The 18310-nt window shown below is 35.1% G+C and overlaps 1 protein-coding gene across 10 annotated transcripts in view; it reads left to right on the forward strand.

Moving 5' to 3' along the window:
• The window catches only part of LOC149807401 (dynein axonemal intermediate chain 3-like), a 135589-nt gene that overhangs the window by 28990 nt on the left and 88289 nt on the right, over nucleotides 1-18310 (forward strand). For 4 of the 10 annotated variants that reach the window (XM_089966293.1, XM_089966348.1, XM_089966342.1 and 1 more), the window contains exons 1-2: nucleotides 1501-1579; nucleotides 7068-7216. In XM_089966293.1, coding sequence (XP_089822419.1) covers nucleotides 7130-7216 — 87 coding nt within the window. In that variant the 5' untranslated portion in view covers nucleotides 1501-1579; nucleotides 7068-7129. Of the gene's footprint in view, nucleotides 1-813; nucleotides 1365-1500; nucleotides 1716-7067; nucleotides 7217-18310 lie in introns of those variants that run through there. The other 6 variants (XM_089966322.1, XM_089966335.1, XM_089966308.1 and 3 more) reach the window with 3 other exon arrangements.

Here is an 18310-nt window from a genome sequence, read left to right on the forward strand (position 1 = left end):
AGAATTAAGTGAAACATATTGCATCTTTTCAGGTCTAGCCTGGTATCTGGAACAAAGTGTTAGAGTTGGATTAGCTTGGAAGCTCTCCTGAGTAGTCTGGTGGTAATAGCATGGTTTCATAAGGGCATGTGCAGTGTACTACCATAAGTGACCAAGATTAGTTCATATCACCACACTGATACATGGCACCTCAAAGACATGGCTTAGGTTTTCATGAGAGAGATCAGCACCATTTTTCAGTAAGGTAGAACCTCCCTAGAAGCTATTTTCCTATCCCATTGCCACCTTTTGTTGTTATCGACATTGAAATGGAATGCATTTTTGCTATAAAACATGGTAGTGGTCCCATTAGAACTTTAAATCTGAATGTGCTATTAGTTATGGAAACAACTGCCTAAGTACCTGACACAATAAATGTGGAACATAGCACCTGTCAGTGTTTCTTTAGTGTGTACACCTATATGCATCTGGACAGGCATATTGCGGTTTGCTGCCAAAATCACTATGAGCTATGATGCTTCACTACCCCTGGGGAAAATGTTATCAGTTATACAGACCCAAACTACCATTTGTTTTAAATATCATTCATTAGTCAACTTTTCTGTCTAAAATTTGTCAAACTGTGTTTTAAAACTTGTATGAAAATTTAAGTTTTCAATAAAATTTAGTTTTTAAAATTTAAATGTTTATTTAATTTGCCATTAAAACTGAATTTATCAACATTTGTAATTTTCAAACATATTTTCAGACAGGGCTTATCTTGTATCACAATTAGGTTTTTACTGCATTGAAAAATTCCTATAATTAAGGAAGATATAGCAAATTTAGTTTTGGTTTCTCAAGAGCACTTGGACCAGAACTTGCACCCTGTGGAACACCAGCACTACATACTTTCTGACAGGTGTCACATGTTTTCCTTGCAAGGAAATTCGAAAAGACTTCATGTATAAAGTTGAAATAGGTATAGCATGCAAATATAAAAGTTTGAATAAAATTGGCATAAAACATGGAGCCTGTCAGGAATCGGGTTACAATTAATACTTCCAGTTCAGTACCCACGAATGTAGTTCTAGTCTATTTTTAGAACATTTTTTCCTCTCTCATTTTGATGGTGATAGAAGAGTTTTATTTATGCAGTTTTGGTAGGGATTTAAAGGTAACTGTTTATTCTTGATAATATGAGCTCAGGGTGTTGTTGTCTGTATGTATTTTGGCGACAGTGCACAGTGAGTAATAAGGCCTTGGTGATGATCCGGAAGTGAAATACGTGTTCTGGTTACATGCTGTTATGTTGACAGTCAATGATCTAAAAAAAGAGCAGGTCAACCTTTGACAAGAACTTAACCGTGAAGTCATCTTTGAAGGTATTTTAGATTAACATATGATTTGCATTGATTGTCACACAGTGGAAAGGTCAGTACTGAGAAACAAATGTAGAGAACATATAGTAAAATTAATTGTGTACTATGTCCTGTTGCCACTAGCGATGCATGTGCTTATATCCGGGCATCATAGATATGGCGGCATTCTGCTTCGGCGCTTATTTACCTTAGTAGAGTTTCGATTCAAACTTCACAGGGTAAATGCCACCTGCATAACTAGTTATTTAGATACTCTTCTCCCTATGTAACTGCCTTTTTTAAAATATTGCATTTGCTCCTTTACTCTTAAAAGGAACAGTTGGCTAGTACTTTTCCAGACGCGACTGAGGACCAGTGAGTATCGTATTCTTATACCATCCATTTTGTTTGTACCCACTACCAATTTTAAAAACAAAGGGCATCTGGGATATAAAAAAAATGAACCAAAAATATTCATTTCATTCATTGATTTATAAGTTTTAAACTAATTGTCTCCAGAGGCCTCAGACTCTGTCAGTCTGTTGTCGTTTGGAATTAAAAGGTAGCCTCTTGAGCAACACGGTCACCATGTTTGCTTGGGCCAGTCTGTGTTATCAAGCAGCATATGTGATGTAGTTCACCGTCTTTGTAAATCTCAATAATTCCATAAATTTGGGATTTACGTCTTACTGAAAACATACAAGAGTACCTCCTATTTATTTGCTCAGTTTGTTTTAGAAATATTAAAACTAGACATTGCAAATATTGGATGCATTGTACACAGTATAAATTGAAATAGACTATTCTAGAAACAAAAAATGTACAGTGAGCAATATATTTGCTTGTTTACATCAGGAGCTTTCATTTGCGTTGATATGCCAATAATTCAGCAGTGTTAGGGACCCCTTGGAGACAGTTGTGTTAGAAATTATTAATTAGTAAACGAAATAACTATGTTTTGTGTATTTTTTATATTCTTTTTTATACCCTTGACTGCCTTGCTTGGCACTCAGCATTAAGAGGTTAGTGTTAGGACTGGTTGGCCTGGTGTCAGGATAAATGTGACTGGGTGGGACATCATGCTACATGTCTGCAGCATTGTGCCCCATTGCTAGACATCACTATAAACTGTCACACTGCAGACATCATAGAGATACAACTGAAAAAGTGTTAAAGCTATGTTAAAAATCCAAATCACACATACAGACATATATCCTTGATGCTTATCGTTTTTCAAATCGGTAAGGTGGTACAAACAAACAGGAGGGTACGCGAGCACTATAATACTGCCAATATTTATGTTCTTTGAGTGCAACAACATTATTATCAGGGTCGGTGTCTTATGTTGTAGGATAAGCGAGAACTGGCAGATATTTTATGTGCTCACGTCAGTACCTTTATTAATGTTAAATATTAATGGTTCTTCTGAAATGTAGTATCAAAGTAGATTTACCAAAGTCTGTCCCTTCCTGACTTTTGACAAATCTGTCCCTAGTTTTCATCACAGAATTTACAGCTGAACATTGTAATTTTGATGGACATTTTTGTGACGGGGTTGAGATAAATGGAGGTCAGGTTTAATTGTTACCAGTACAGAAGGTTAGTAAAAAATTGTTCCAGTACACAGTGCTTTCATTTTGATATTATAGGATCTGTACACATGTGACAATCTGTATTTCAAACCAGTAGATTTATAAATTTTGAACAGTAGAATGGCTTCTAAACTATTTTTTTCTGCATAAATTGTATGTGTTTTAAGGGGACTGAAAACAAAACAAATGCTATTTTTTCCATATATATTCTCTTCATACTATAATAAAATCTTTCAATCTGTCTATGTATTTTTATATGGGGACTCATCTTTCTCAGCCTGTCTTTAGTGTGTCTAACAAATTTTAGTGGAAAAATATTGACAACATGTACAATGTATGTTTAGATTTGACAATTTTTTGAAGTAGCTAGGATTTAGATTTTAGAAGAACCATTTTATTTTTTTAAGACTAGAAACATGATTAGTGACATGGAACACCAGAGAACAAAAAATGACTTAAATGCAAAATTTAACAAAAATATGATAGATGGATGCACAGAAGGGATATAATTCTAACTTTTCTTGTCTATACTTCCTTTCTTTTTATGCTGTATGGCAGTTGTCCATGTGATATGAAGTATTTAACAGTGATACAATTTAGGAATGAAGATTGATTGATACTTGCACCAAAATCAGTATTGCCATTTATTTTCAGAAACTTTTTGAGAACAAATCTCAAGCTCAAGATCAAAGTCTGAAAAGTGTAACATTGTGTATAATTGCCAAGTAGAATGTTAAAAATTGCCTTTGCTTTCGTTACAGTCTTTTTATATGTCCACCATAAGGGGCAGCATATTATATTGTTATGTCCATCAATCCATCTGTTAGCAGTTTGATTTTGCACAATAACTAGAGTTCTTCAGATATACAGTTACCAGACTTTATGGATGGTTTGCACTTGTGGTATGGAAGAGAACTGTCGATTTTGGTGTGAAAAGATCTACGATCATGGTCACTGTGACTTGAAGAAGATAGTTTCCTAGATGTCTCGGATATGCTTATTTATGCATATTTGGATGCCAATTTTTTTATCAGGGATGCAGAAAATCACTGAGGTGGGAGTCCTCTGTATGCATGTAATAGGTGTGCGGCAAAATTCAAAGACTTGCCAGTCCTGCTTAAGCCACCTGCTTTGTGGGAAAGTGTGTTGATCATTTAGCTATGCTGATATTTACAATGACAGAATTCAGTGACTGAAAGACCCCTTGATGTACTACATGTTCATACATGTTGCCATTATAAGAGTACATCAAAAAGAACATGATGCAATAGCTGGGCAACAAATTCAAAGGCTTTGACTTATGGCTGGGTGGGAAAATTTACTGATATTTACAGTAATTGAATTCAGAGGCAGAAAGACCCAGAGATGTACATGTGGTCATTTATAAACGTACATCAAATAAACAACCTTAGCTTTCATTATTGTGTTCATTTTCAAATGTAGTTGAATAAGCAGCGCATGTGACCTCAGAATCAAGACATGTTGAGACAAAATGCCACTCGTAAATTTCGATGAGTATTTTGGGGTTAAACGGCAAACTTACGAAGATTGTAACAAGATTCAGAAGAGTGCTAAAGCTGCTAGTATTGATAGTTCGGATGGGACAATAGCTAAATGTAAGAAAATATGTAATGCCTAGCTTAGTGTTTATAATAAGTCTTTACTTGGATTGACAAAATTCAGCCTCACTCTGATAGATGAACAAGAGCTATGTCTGTGTTATAAGGAATGTAGAAATTGAACTCAATGGCAACCATTAGTTCTTCTAATTTTCATAGTTTTTTTGGGGGGGGGGCCAGGGATCACGCTACCAGGCGAAGTGGGTGACTAAGTCGGCTAAAAATGTAAACTTCGCCTTCTTCTGTTAGGAAAGTGAAAACAACTTCACCCTGTGATTATTTAAGAGGTACATTGACTGACCATACTTTTTTTAAAATGCCCCTCGCCTTAGCCTGGTTAGTTTAAGTGTTGCAGTGAAATGCATTCATGAAGACATCAGTAGCTAGGCCTAGTTTTGATATCAATTACGTTGACAAACAAACTCTTGTCCATTCATAAGCATATGTTTTGATAGCTGATTGACCATTAACGCTTTTCCAAGTAAGGTAGCAACTATCAATTTCCTGCATGATATCCTTTGATAATAAAAACGTACAGACTTGTGTTTTAAGATCAGAATCGGTGATCTGGATATGTATTAACTGTCTCTTGTACACTATTTCGTCATAAAATTAGTTTGAAAGTAAGTAAATGAGTAGGCCTAACAGGAAATAATGGCAGACTTTGCTACGTCTGGGATGTACCAGTTTATTAGATTGTCAGTTTTCGTAAATCATGAAGCAAATATTCAGAAAAATATACAAATCATTGAAAGCAAAGCCTAGGTAGTATTTTATTAAAGATTTAACTTTAAAATGCAAATTATGTAGGTCAGAAACATATGGGACAATGCCATGTTGTGGAATTTGCCAGATGCACTTTAAGGTCTAAGCTGTTTTCTGACTTGACACGTATTTGCGAAAATATGGAAAAAACAGCAAATCAGATACATGTATTTAACCATTGTCTAAAATTAAAACGAGTACGTAGACAAATAAATAAACCATAAATTTGCAATCCTGTCAATGGACTGTTGTAATGAAGCTATATTAAAGTGAGTGATTACATTACGAAAACCTCTCCATCTTAAAATAGATGCACTCACGTCTGTTGATTCTGTAGGTAAGAAGGAACTGCAACTTTTGATGGTGGGACTCCTATTTTTACCAAAATGGGAGTTCTGGACTCCTAATTTTAAAATTCTAGCGAGACCTGTTTCCAAACAGTAACATTAGTTTCATATCACAGGCTTGGACCAAATTTTGTGGATAGCTTGAACTCGGGTAAAATTGGGCTTATAAGCCAAAGGTCAAGATCACTATGACTGATGAAAAAAGGTTCCAGCAGACATTTAGGTTCTTGACCTGCTACCTTCACCATTATTTTTGTATGACGTACACAATGGGTAAGAAAGAAAAACGGTGACTTAAATAAAAATGTATTGTTCATTATAACTTCACTTCTAAGCCGTATACCTTGATCGACATATGTGGAAGCTTTGCACTTGTATTAGGGTAAAACTTTCAGATTTTGGGGTCAAAATGGCAAAGGTCAAAATCAAACTGCAAGAAGAAAACTGGTTTGTGGACAAAAATTTAAGTTCTCAGTAATGTACCTTCACCAATGTTTATGCATGAAATAAACATTGGGTAAGAAAGAAGCCTATTGTTTTGAAGGTCAAAAGTCACAGTCGCTAACTTAAGGAAGACAAATTTTGTTTGCATAATAATTTTCGTTCTAGACCATGTAGCTTCATCAAAATGCATGGAGGGCTTGCATTTAATGTATGGAAGAGGCCTGTTGATTTTTAGTCAAAATGTTAAAGCTTAACATCACTGGTTCCAAGAAAAATGGATTTTCAGTAACAACCTTTATTCAAGAGTAAGTTTTTTGATCAAGCTTTCATCTTGGCTTGCACTTCTGATAATAATGAAACCCATAGATTCTGATGTCAGGTCAGGGGTCATAGTCATGGTAAGTCTAATAGAAAATATATGATTCTGCACATTTACTTAAGCCATTCATACTATGACCAAGGGTCAGTGTCATTAAAGCCCATTTGTCAATAATCTCCAGAAGCATCTATGTCCTACTGGTGCTTATATGGGGTGAACATATAATGTGCCATTCATGGTACTCTTATTAGACCTAATTTCTTTGCCATAAGAGTCTTACAACAAATAAGTATTATATCCAGTTATGTAGGTTTGAGTTGATATAGTCAAGAGTTGTTTGAAAATGGATCCTTTCCTGTTAAAAGACAGATAAATAAAGCTGATAAATACTTTCTGTTTGAACATATGTAAAATATCCCTAAGAAAGGAATCAGTTTAGACTAGATGTTTGGTTGTTTTATACAGTTTTGATCTAGCCAGTCTTCTTAAGTTTGAGCAGTATTAGAATAGCCTTGATGGGAACAAAGTATGTGGTTGCTCTCGTGTGAAAATCAGGTTTATGTGGCCACTACAGAGAAGCCTAACTATTTTTGGTCTCAAACATTCTTTTTGTTATTGTTGTTCTCTTGTTTTGTTTTCAGAAACACATGAAACCTTGATAACACAGAGTACTTTGTAAGCTACAATTCATTAAAGAGAAAAGATGTCAGAGTCAGAAAATAAAGTGCCTGAGAGTCAGGATGTCACAGAAAAGGAGAAAGAGAACTCCAGGGAGGAGGAGAAAGATAAGGTCTGTCTGCTTTCCTGAGGCAAAGTACTACTGTTTACAGTTATAACAGAAATTAGATAACATACATGCAATACACATGCACCATAATGGAGATTGCTTATATTCCTCCTCATCTGAGTGAAAGCAAAATGTAGTATTTCTTTCTGGTGGTAGATCAGCAGCAACAGTTACACCACCCCCACCCCCACACTTTTGATAATATTCTGGTCTTCAGTGTTCTAGTTAGGAATTAAAGAGGACAGGGGAAGAGGTCAGTGTTAGCACAAGAGGTGCTTTTATTGAAGGAAGTGGGACTTTTCGTAACAAAGGTCATTTTTTTAAAATAAAAAGACCATGTTAATATTGAAATCTAGAATTTAGTCCCTTTTGGAAGTAGAAACAGATAAAAGCAAGCTCAAACGTTTATCCTGAAATAAATAAAAAGAGAAATAAGTGAAAGAAATAGAAAACAACACAGATCTAAGAAGGCATTTTAGTGATTTAAGAGAAACAGGTGAGGAAAGGGGGGGGGGAGCTAGCAAGGGACAATAGGCAATAAGCAGGTTTCTGAAGACAGAATTGTTTGGGGGGATGTCCCTCAATTTTTAGTTTGCTAGATTATTGTCATGGATTCTGTTAGTATGTTTGAATCTTGGCAAATAAGAACCAGTTATAATTAATGTGAGTCCATCTGAAAATTTAAATAATTTTTTTTTTCATTGTATAAATTTTAATAAAATAATTTATTTGCCTTTTTATTCAGAGGTCACCTGCTTACAATGGCCATTCTGATTTCCCCCACTCCCTCTGGACAGATTTTGTTTATAAATGTCGTGTATGTAAATGTAATGGCCACCTACTTTCTGTGGACAGCACTTATGTGTTTCCTAACCAAACATTGGTTTTTCCCTGCCTTAAGCAGTCACTGGTGCATATCTACAGTGACCACTCATGTGCTTCATGAGGAAGGTTATTTTTTTAAAGAAGTGGCATATTATATGAATTGATTTACAGACATTTCTTACCTTTCATGTACTCACCATATTCCATTCACTTTGATAGGTGACTCAAAGTTGTCAATATTTGAAAGTGAGACATTTATTATCATTACGGTAAATGGTCGAAGCAATCTGTTTGCAGGATGTTTTGAAAAGTAGTTGTGTTATTGCAACAGAAAAGGAATTTGTCTTTTGTGCCAGTATTATAGGTATAGTTTGATATCTTCAGCTGTTTGCCTATCAATTAAAGCTCTGAAGAAAAAATGTCACTTTTGAGAAGAGATAAGAGTTACATACATGCCAACCATTATGCTTCTGGCGTAATCATTATGCTTTTTTTCACTAATTTACACGTAAACGTATATGGATTATGCTTTTTTGGTAAATACACCTTCCCAAAAAAATCATTTATTTGTTTTCTCGTTTTTATTAACATCCTATTAACCCCACAGAGCATATTTTAGAAAAGACGGCTTCTACGTAACTACAGTATAAGAGTACGCTTGTCCGTGGACTTACATGCACTTTTCTAACAGTATTATGTTCTATTTATAGCAACTATCCTATTACCAAGAAACATACTGGTTCGACTTTCAAATGTTCAACCTCATATTCTATTTATAGCAGCTGTATGATTTAGTGAGGAGAGAACAGACTGGTTTTCTGATATTTAATCTTTACTTGCAGATTCTTTGTTCTAATTCATATTTAGTACAGAACCAGTCTGTGGGTATTTGGTGCTAAAAAGTATAATTTATTTTAGTAGATGCATGTATGAGAGCAAAAATATCTCCATTCAAATAATTTCACAGATGGATTAGAAAAAGGCAAAAAATAAATAAAACAAAAAATAACAGAATCCTCCAAAGATGAAGACATGAGGGCAGGATCACATGACGTCTATTGCAGGCCATGTGGAAAGAATTTTACAATTTATTGCTAAAAGTCTTCAGACAGATTCTAGTCGATGTGTGTGTTAGAGCACATATTTTTCCAAGAATTTCACAGAAAAGGACAAAAACCGAATCCTCCAAAGATTGAAAGATGAATACATGAATGGCATAGTACAGTGTTCCATTCTAGGGCAGCATCATGCTCATTGCAGTCTGTGAGGAAACAATTTTAATATTGGGCATGGTGGTAAATTTGATGTTGAGAAACACTTGAAAACAAAGAAGCACATCGAATTAGCTTGTCTTACAAATTCCAATACTAAGGTAACTTCTTATTTACAGCAGATATGAATGTTATAAATGCAGAGGTGTTACTGAGTTCTTAATAGAACATGGACTACCTCTAGCGGTAGCAGACCATGTTGGTCCTTTGTTCAAATGGATGTTTCCTGATTCCAAAATTGCTGAAAAATATGCTTGTGCAAGAACAAAATCATCTCATATTGTTCAGTGTTTAGCAGAAGATACTTCACTTAAAATTGCAGAAGCCATGAAAATTGGGCCGTTTAGTATTGCCACAGATGGGAATTGTGATTATGACAATAAAAAGTTGTACCCAGTATGTGTTAGATACTTTCACAGTGAAGAAGGCAAAGTCATGAGTGTTCTTCTTTCATTACTAGAAATAACAGTAGATTCTACTGGAGAAAACATTTTTGATTTGCTTGATAATGCTTTGAAGAAACATGACATAAGTTGGCAGAACTGTTTGGGGTTTGCAGCTGATAATGCATCAGTGATGACTGGAATTCATAAAGGAGTTGCATCCTATATTTTGAAAATGTCTCCATCAGTGTACACAACAGGTTGTCCCTGTCATTTGATGCACCTTGCTGCTGGAAAGGCTGCTGATAAATTAGAAGTAGATATTGGTCATTTGCTAATTGACATCTACTACTATTTGGAGAAGATAAGTAAAAGGAAACAAGCTCTAATGTTGTTACAAGATCAGTTCGATCTTGATTACTATAAAGTTATAAAGCATGTGTGTATAAGATGGTTATCCCTGGGCAAATGTATTAGCCGTTTACTTGAGCTTTGGACAGCACTACAAGCTTTCTTTCGAACTGAAAGTGAATCTGCACAGAGAAACTGGGGGAGGGGGGAGTGAAGAAGAGTAGAACAAAAGTTGAGTCTGTTATTGTAAGTCAGAAGAGAACAAGAGATGAAAGTATGGATAGACATACTAACAATAAAGAGAATGGGTTGTCAGAAAGAAAGAAATTCAAATGCGTGGATTTTTTTTTGAGAAGCCTCTATCTATCCAGCTTGAGGGCCTCCAGGCTCAGACCAAGATTGTGAAAGATAAATCTTGTGACAGAAAACTTCAACCCATTGTCAGTAAACTAAATCAGCCAACTGGATCTGGTTCATCAGAGAATAAATTGAGTGCAGGGCATACGGAATCTTCTCATTATTCTAAGGGCAAAACTAGCAAAGTGGATACTAAGATGTCACAGAAAGAAACAGAATCTGTTCACTGCTTTGAAGAATCAAAATGTGAGATGGTTTTTGAAGAGCGCCATTTTAATGTTTGATGCAGCAAATGTTGTCTTTCAGAAAGAAGAACCATGCAATCATATTACACCGCTCCCTCGATAACTCGCGCCCGGATAACTCGCAATCCCGCTTATAACGCGGTGTCCGTCTTGGCTCCTGATTTTTTCCAGAGAAAATGTATCTAAAATATCTTTAAAATATGCTGAACATGAAAAAATTACGATAAGAATTGATAAACTAAACCTTGATACATTGCTCGTTTTATCATCGAAAATGGTGATTAATGACCGTAAAAATATAATCCATATTTTGAAACTTGCAAGTTCTAAATAAGAATTAATTTCAGAGATCTCGAAAACGCTTAATTACGCATATTTGGATGCCAATTTTTGATCTGGGACACAGAAAATCACTGAGGCAGGAGTCCTCCATACGCATGTAATAGGTGCACGAGAAAATTCAAAGATTTGCCGGTCCTGTTTCAGCCACCTGCTTTGTGGGAAAATGTGTTGATCAGTTAACTGTGCTGATATTTACAATGACAGAATTCAGTGACTGAAAGACTCTTTGATGTACATACATGTTGCCATTTTATAAGGGTACATAAAAAAAGAACATGATGCAATAGCTAGGTGGCTAGTTCAAAGGCTTTGACTGGCGGCTGGGTGAGAAAATGTACTGATATTTAGTGATTGAATTCAGAGGCAGAAAGACCCAGTTTTAAAATCCTAGCGAGACCTCTGTTTAAAGATGTCATATATTATGTAAGTTTTTATGATAAATAGTTGTCACTATATGGTAAATAAACAGTCTGGTGAAATAGCGATCAATGAAAACTTCTGGTAAATGCTAACAGATGGCAACAGAAAATGAAATAAACACCAGTTAAACATCTTCCTGTGTGAAAGTCACATTATAATCCTTTAATTCCGTTTCAGTGTACACGTTATAATCACAACATATTCTGTTCATTGAAAACATGAAAAGAGTCAATCGACCATCATCGAAACCCGTGAGTACTTCTGTGAGAACCTAATTACATGCCGGCTTTGTTTTGATCAACAACTTGGGGGAAGTGTTTGTTGCATTAAAAAATCGATTACAAGAGACCTGGGGTGCTGGATTAAGAGTCTTGGAGCTGCCTTTGACATAAAGCAAAATAGTAACAGAGACAGCGACGATGATAGTGACTTCGAAGGTTTCAGTGAAACTGATGTCATTAATGCCGAGGCTGTTTGGGAGAAATTCGTACAGACTCATGGTCCTGAGATGGGCGTTTCTCTTGATGATATTGAGGAGTGGATTTGTGCTGACAATGATTGCCCCACAGCCGAATACATGTCAGATGAAACAATAATTAATTCTATAACGAACAAATTTTCAGCAGAAGACGATTCTAACTGGAGTACCACAAGTGTTGAAAGTGATGCAGACACAGATGTTGCACCACCTCCCCCCTCTGCACAGGAAGCAAACAAATATTTTGATATTGCCATAAGGTGGCTGGAGACCCAAAATGTTGACTACGTAAAGCTCATGCAGTTGAGAAATCTGAGGGATTTTGCTCGGTGGGAGAGAAACCAAGGAGTAACACACCCAAAAAAATATAAAATGTAACTGATTTTTTCAAAAAGTGAATTGATATTTGTGAAGCGTGGCACAAACGGCAAGTATTAACTTGTTCTAATTTACGTTGTTTTAAATTTGTAGACCAATTAAATATGTTAGTACTGATTAGCCCTTGTTTTTTTGTTTTCCATTTTACTTCTATCACATTCAAATCTATTTATCTATCGTTCGATCGACACTGTTTCTCGAAAAGAGTCGATCTTTTGTATATAAAAAAATGTCTAATTTGGATCAAACAATAAAACTAGAATGTATCCAATTCAACATAAAAATTAATGACGTAGTACACAATGTGTGAAGTTGTACACATGTTAAGCGAATGGAAACCACGTGGAATAATGTTTTTGATGATCGCCTCAATATGCTGTAATTTATCCTGAAATTAATGTTACCCTATGAGGAAATAATAAATAAAGTACACAATTATGAAGAGATATTTATTCACAGTTAATCTCAGCACGATTATAAAGTGAGTATTCAACACTATAATCTGCCTACCCCCCCCCCCCCTTATTTTTCCTTTATGTCGTCGATCATTTTATTGGTTTTGGGCTTATTTTATAGGTCCCTCGATAACTCGCGCCTCACTTATAGTGCGGTCGATGTTTCTGGACCCCGATGTGCACGAGTTATCGAGGGAATGGTGTATGCACAAGATTCTGTTAAACCAGTTGTCAGATTTGCTAATAAGGTTTATTAAGCCAGAAATCATTTCATCAGCCAAGCTTTTAACTGATATAGACTTTCATGACATAGCAAACCAGAAAGATAATGAAGATCTTGATATTGGTGTAGAAGCAAGAGAATTCATAGAACACAATTCTACTCTTGTTGTGAAGGTGTTCTATGATAATGTTAGAGATTATTATGCTACAGCCTGTGATTACATGCTCCAGAAATTCCCATATGGAGATGAAGTGCTTTTATATGCTTCAGTTGCTGATGTAAATGAGAGACACTCAAAAAGTTTTAAAAGTGTTAGATTCTTTGTCAGCAGATATCCCTTTCTATTGCCACCCTTGTCTAACTTGGATCATCTGGAAGGAGAATTCCTGAAGTATCAAGTTGGCATTCTACCTGACAATATACTTAATGCAGATAGAGTTGATGTGCAATGGCACCTTATTTCCCAGCTAAAACACCAAATCAGTGGAAGATATAAATTTCCTCTTCTTTTGTCACATTATGAAAGCAATATTGGTTCTTTACCATTCTAATGCCTAATGTGAAAGATTGTTCAGTATTGTTAACAAAAATAAAACTGAATTCAGATCCAGGCTCAGTAACCCTGTACTTAGTGCTCTACTGATGTTGTTACGTATATCTGATTTAATATATATTTATTTTAATTTAACTGTTTGTCAGTTTTAAATTTTTTATTGTATTATATGCTATTATAATGTTAATTCAGTTACTGGAGATGACATTTTTCCAGAAAATTGGTTGATCTGAATCATTCTTTTCATAAACACCAGGTGTTGATCTAAATTCTGACCTTGATTCAAAATTAATAAACCAAGTTCTGTTTTATTTTAAAATGATTGGTTGTTTTCAAGGTCATGATGGGATTACATTTAAGATGTAAACAACTTTTTTTATTTCTTAGAGAAAATTATTGGTTTAATCAAGGCTATATTCTGTGTACGTGATATAAACATGATCACGTGAACCCCCATTCTGATTTCGCAACTTGGGGGAATTTCGAAACTGCGTCTTATGATACAATATAACCTTTGTTATGATAGAGATTTCTCAATTTTGGGGTTTTTCACATCAGGATTCGAATTTGAAATTATTAGAACATTTATTACTAGGACTTTTGGAATTTAATTTGTGGATTATTCTTAGATTATTTTTGGATTCGATTTTTGAAACCGTAAGTTCTTCTCCTTTTTTTGTTTCTTTAGAATTTTCCAGGAAAATAAATTATTTGTTAAATTTTAAAAAGCTTGTTGTTTTCACTCTTTCTTGTTACTGTTTATTTGAGCCTAAATACGTAACATAGAATTGGGTAGCTTGTCCAAGATTTCTTTATTCCGGCTAAAATATTTTGGAATACATTGTGTTTTTTGAAATTTGAATTCCCCTAGTTTTTGAAATCTTAAGTGAGATCAACAAGCTTTTTCTAAAATGGCATCAAAAGTAGAAATCTTTCTTTCAAATCTTACTCAGGAACAATTAGATCTTTTCAAAAAAGTTGATTTGATTCAACTTGCCAGAAAATACAATCTTTCTGAGGTAAAGGCTTCTTTAATGAAACAGGAAATAAGAAATATTTTGGTTCAGTATTTGGTAGAAAAGAATGTTTTGGATAAAAGTGCTTTGGTTTCAATCAGTTAGTCTGTATCAGACTCTGACATAAAAGTAAAGAAATCAAAAATTAAAATACAAGATGGAATTGGAGTTGAGGAAGCTGGAAGTTCAGAAAGATGAAAGAGAAAAACAAATGCAAATGCAGTTACAGTTGGAGAAAGAGAAAGAACAAATGAAATTGGAGAAAGAGAAAGAACAAATGCAATTGGAGAAAGAGAGAACAAATGAAATTGGAGAAAGAGAAAGAACAAATGAAATTGGAGAAAGAAAAAGAACAAATGTTATTACAAGAAAAACAGATGCAGTTACAATATGAGAAAGAGGTAAGAAAGAGACATGAAAGAGAGAAAGAAAGGCAAATGCAGTTACAAGAAAAGCAAATGCAATTAGATAAGAAAGAAAGAGAGGGAATATCAATGTAAAATGAAAGAAATGGAACTGGCAAGTGAAAAACACATGTCATTCATACTTCAAATTTAAATTTAAGGTTTGATCTTGTAAAGAACATTAGGTTAATGCCCCCTTTCAGAGAAAAAGAAGTAGACAAATATTTTATTCGTTTTGAAAAAGTTGCTGAAAATTTGAAATGGCCAAGGGAACATTGGACTCAGTTATTGCAATGTGTACTCACTGGTAAAGCTAGTGATATTGCAATGTGTACTCACTGGTAAAGCTAGTGATATTTACCGTTCACTGTCAGTTCAACAAAGTGGACACTATTATATGGTCAAAGAATGCATCCTAAGGGGTTATGATTTAGTCCCTGAAGCTTGTCTGCAAAAATTCAGAAACTATAGAAAAGAAGCTTTACAAACTCGTGTCAAATTTGCTAGAGAAAAAGAGCAATTATTTGATAGATGGTGCTTAGCCAAGAAAGTTGAACGAGATTATGAAAGTCTCAAACAACTTGTATTACTTGAAGATTTCAAAAACTGTGTCAATAGTGACATTAAGTCTTATCTTGATGAGCATCAGATGGAAACCTTGGAAAATGCTGCTCGAGCTGCTAATGAGTATTCTTTAACTCATAAAGTTCCTTTTGTAAATAAGACTTCTACTCAACAGTCTTCAGGCAGAAAAGTATTTCAGCCTAATACAAGTCCTTCTAAAACTCAAACTGGCACAACTTTTAAAAATCAAATTTCGGAGAAGCTTGATTCAAGATCCTTGTCTCTTCCTACGTGTACCAATTGCAAGAAAAAACAACACGTTATTTCTGATAGCTACAAATTGAAAAATATGCATCAGAATCAAGACAGACCTATTCCAGATGCTCTTATTTCTAAGACGTCAAGGTCACGGTCATGTATTGAAAGCAATACATTTGTTGGATCTAACAAACCCCAGTCCGATTTGATTATGGGGAATTATGAACCATTCATATCAAAGGGTTCTATATCACTCTTGGGTGATTCGGCCAATCCTATCCCTATTAAAATTTTAAGGGACACATGAGTTTCTCAGAGTCTTTTATTGTCAGGTACTTTGCCTTTTTCTGAGAAGTCTTCTTCTAATGAAAGTCTTCTTATTCAGGGAGTAGAGTGCGGCTTTGTTGATGTTCCTCTCCATTGTGTAAATTTGTCATCAGACTTAGTTTCAGGACCCGTGACAGTCAGAATGGTCTCTGTTTTAATCATTGAGGGCATTCATTTATTACTAATCAATGACCTATCTGAAGACAAGGTTGTGGTTAATCCACTTGTAACTGACAAGCTTTGCTTGGATCAGAAAGTTGAACCAATTGAAAAAGAATTCCCTGATGTATTCACAGCTTGTGCCATTACCAGAGCTATGGCAAAGAAAGCTCTTGAGAATGATGTTGATAAGGGCAGTATTCCTTTAGCTGACACATGTATTGGTCAGGCTTTTGATGAGTTCACTTTCACTCCTTGTTTGGATCAATCAGAAGGTATTGGTCACAGAGATCCTCTTTTAACAACTCATTCTCTTTATTCTAATCAGGGTGATAAATGACAATCATGTCGAACAGGAAAAAGATCCTGAGTACTCCTGCTTGTTTCAGACAGCCATTAGTGAAACTGAAGCTAATGAAGTTCCTGTCTGTTGTTTCATTAAAATTGGAATTCTTATGAGAAAATGGAGACCTCCCGAGGTACCCGCTGATGACAAATGGTCAGTGAACTATAAAATTGTAGTTCCAAAATCTTACAGACAGGAAATACTTAGTCTGGCCCATGAAACTCCATTGGCTGGTCATTTACGGATCAATAAAACTTATCACAAGATCTTAACTCACTTCTGTTGGCCAAAAGTCAAGAGTGATGTTGGTAAATATTGCAGATCTTGTCATACCTGTCAAATGGTAGGAAAAGCAAATCAGAAAATTCCCAAGGCTCATCTACAACCTATTCCTGCCTTTGACAAACCATTTAGTAGAATTATGGTAGATTTTGTTGGTCCCTTACCTAAGACCAAGTCAGGTAACCAATACCTGTTGACCATTATGTGTGCGTCAACAAGGTTTCCAGAGGCAATTCCCTTGAGGAATATAATATCTAAAACAATAGTAAAAGCTTTGATAAAGTCTTTTACTCAATTTGGCTTTCTAACTCTATCCAATCGGGACAAGGGTCAAATTTTAGATCTGGAACTTTCCAGCCTATATTGCTTGAACTTTGCATTCAGTAATTCAAGTCAAAAGTGAAGTTATGGTTTGACAGAACTAAAATGGAGAGAACTTTTGAGTTTTGTAATAATGGAGTTCTGTCTTTCTTGCTCATTCTTCAAATGTTTCTTCAGTTTAGATCTTGTGGCCCTTATAAGGTTAAGAAGAAAATGAATGAGTTAAATTATAATATTAGTGCTCCTGGGATCTAAATAAACTATAGGAGTACATGTACCATTATATTGAAAGAGATAGCCAAGTTAAACATGCAGTTAATTTAGTTGTACCTGTCCCACTCAGTGAAGATTTAAGTGAAGGAATATCATTAGATTCTACTGACATTGGAGTGACAAATCTTTGGAATTCAGAAATTATGAAATATCTGGACCAGAAACGTTCACATTTGCATGTGCAAGAAAGAAATTAACTCGGACAGTTATTATTTGAATATGAGCACTTATTTCCAAATGTTCCTACGAGGACAAACAAAATTTTCCATGACGCTGAAATTGTAAATTCCAAACCTGTCAAACAACACCTGTACAGGATGAACCCTCTCAAATAGGAATGTATGAAAAAGGAAATTCATTATTTGCTGGAGAATGATTTTATAGAGCCCAGTAAAAGTGACTGGAGTTCACCATGCATACTTGTTCCAAAACCAGATAAAACTTTCTGTACATGTACTGATTATAGGAAGGTGAATAGTGTGACAAAAACAGATTCATTCCCATTACCAAGAATGGATGACTGTATTGATAAGATTGGGAATGCCAAGTATGTCACCAAATTTGACCTGATGAAAGGATTTTGGCAGATTCCACTAACAGAAAGAGCAAAGGAAATTTCGGCATTCGTGACTCCAGATGGACTTTACCAATATAAAGTAATGCCGTTTGGGATGAAAGGGTCGCCAAGTACATTTCAGCGTCTCATGAATATGATTACCTCTGGTCTAGACAATTGTGATGCTTACATCTACAATGACACCTGGAAAGAACATTTAGGAACAGTTAGGAAATTCTTTGACAGACTCACAGATGCATGTTTGACAATTATTTTATCTAAAAGTGAGTTCTGCTGTGCTATTGTATCT

This window comes from Sinohyriopsis cumingii, chromosome 1, assembly GCF_028554795.1.
Source record: "Sinohyriopsis cumingii isolate HCF-2022 chromosome 1, ASM2855479v2, whole genome shotgun sequence".
In the NCBI taxonomy this organism is placed as follows: domain Eukaryota; kingdom Metazoa; phylum Mollusca; class Bivalvia; order Unionida; family Unionidae; genus Sinohyriopsis; species Sinohyriopsis cumingii.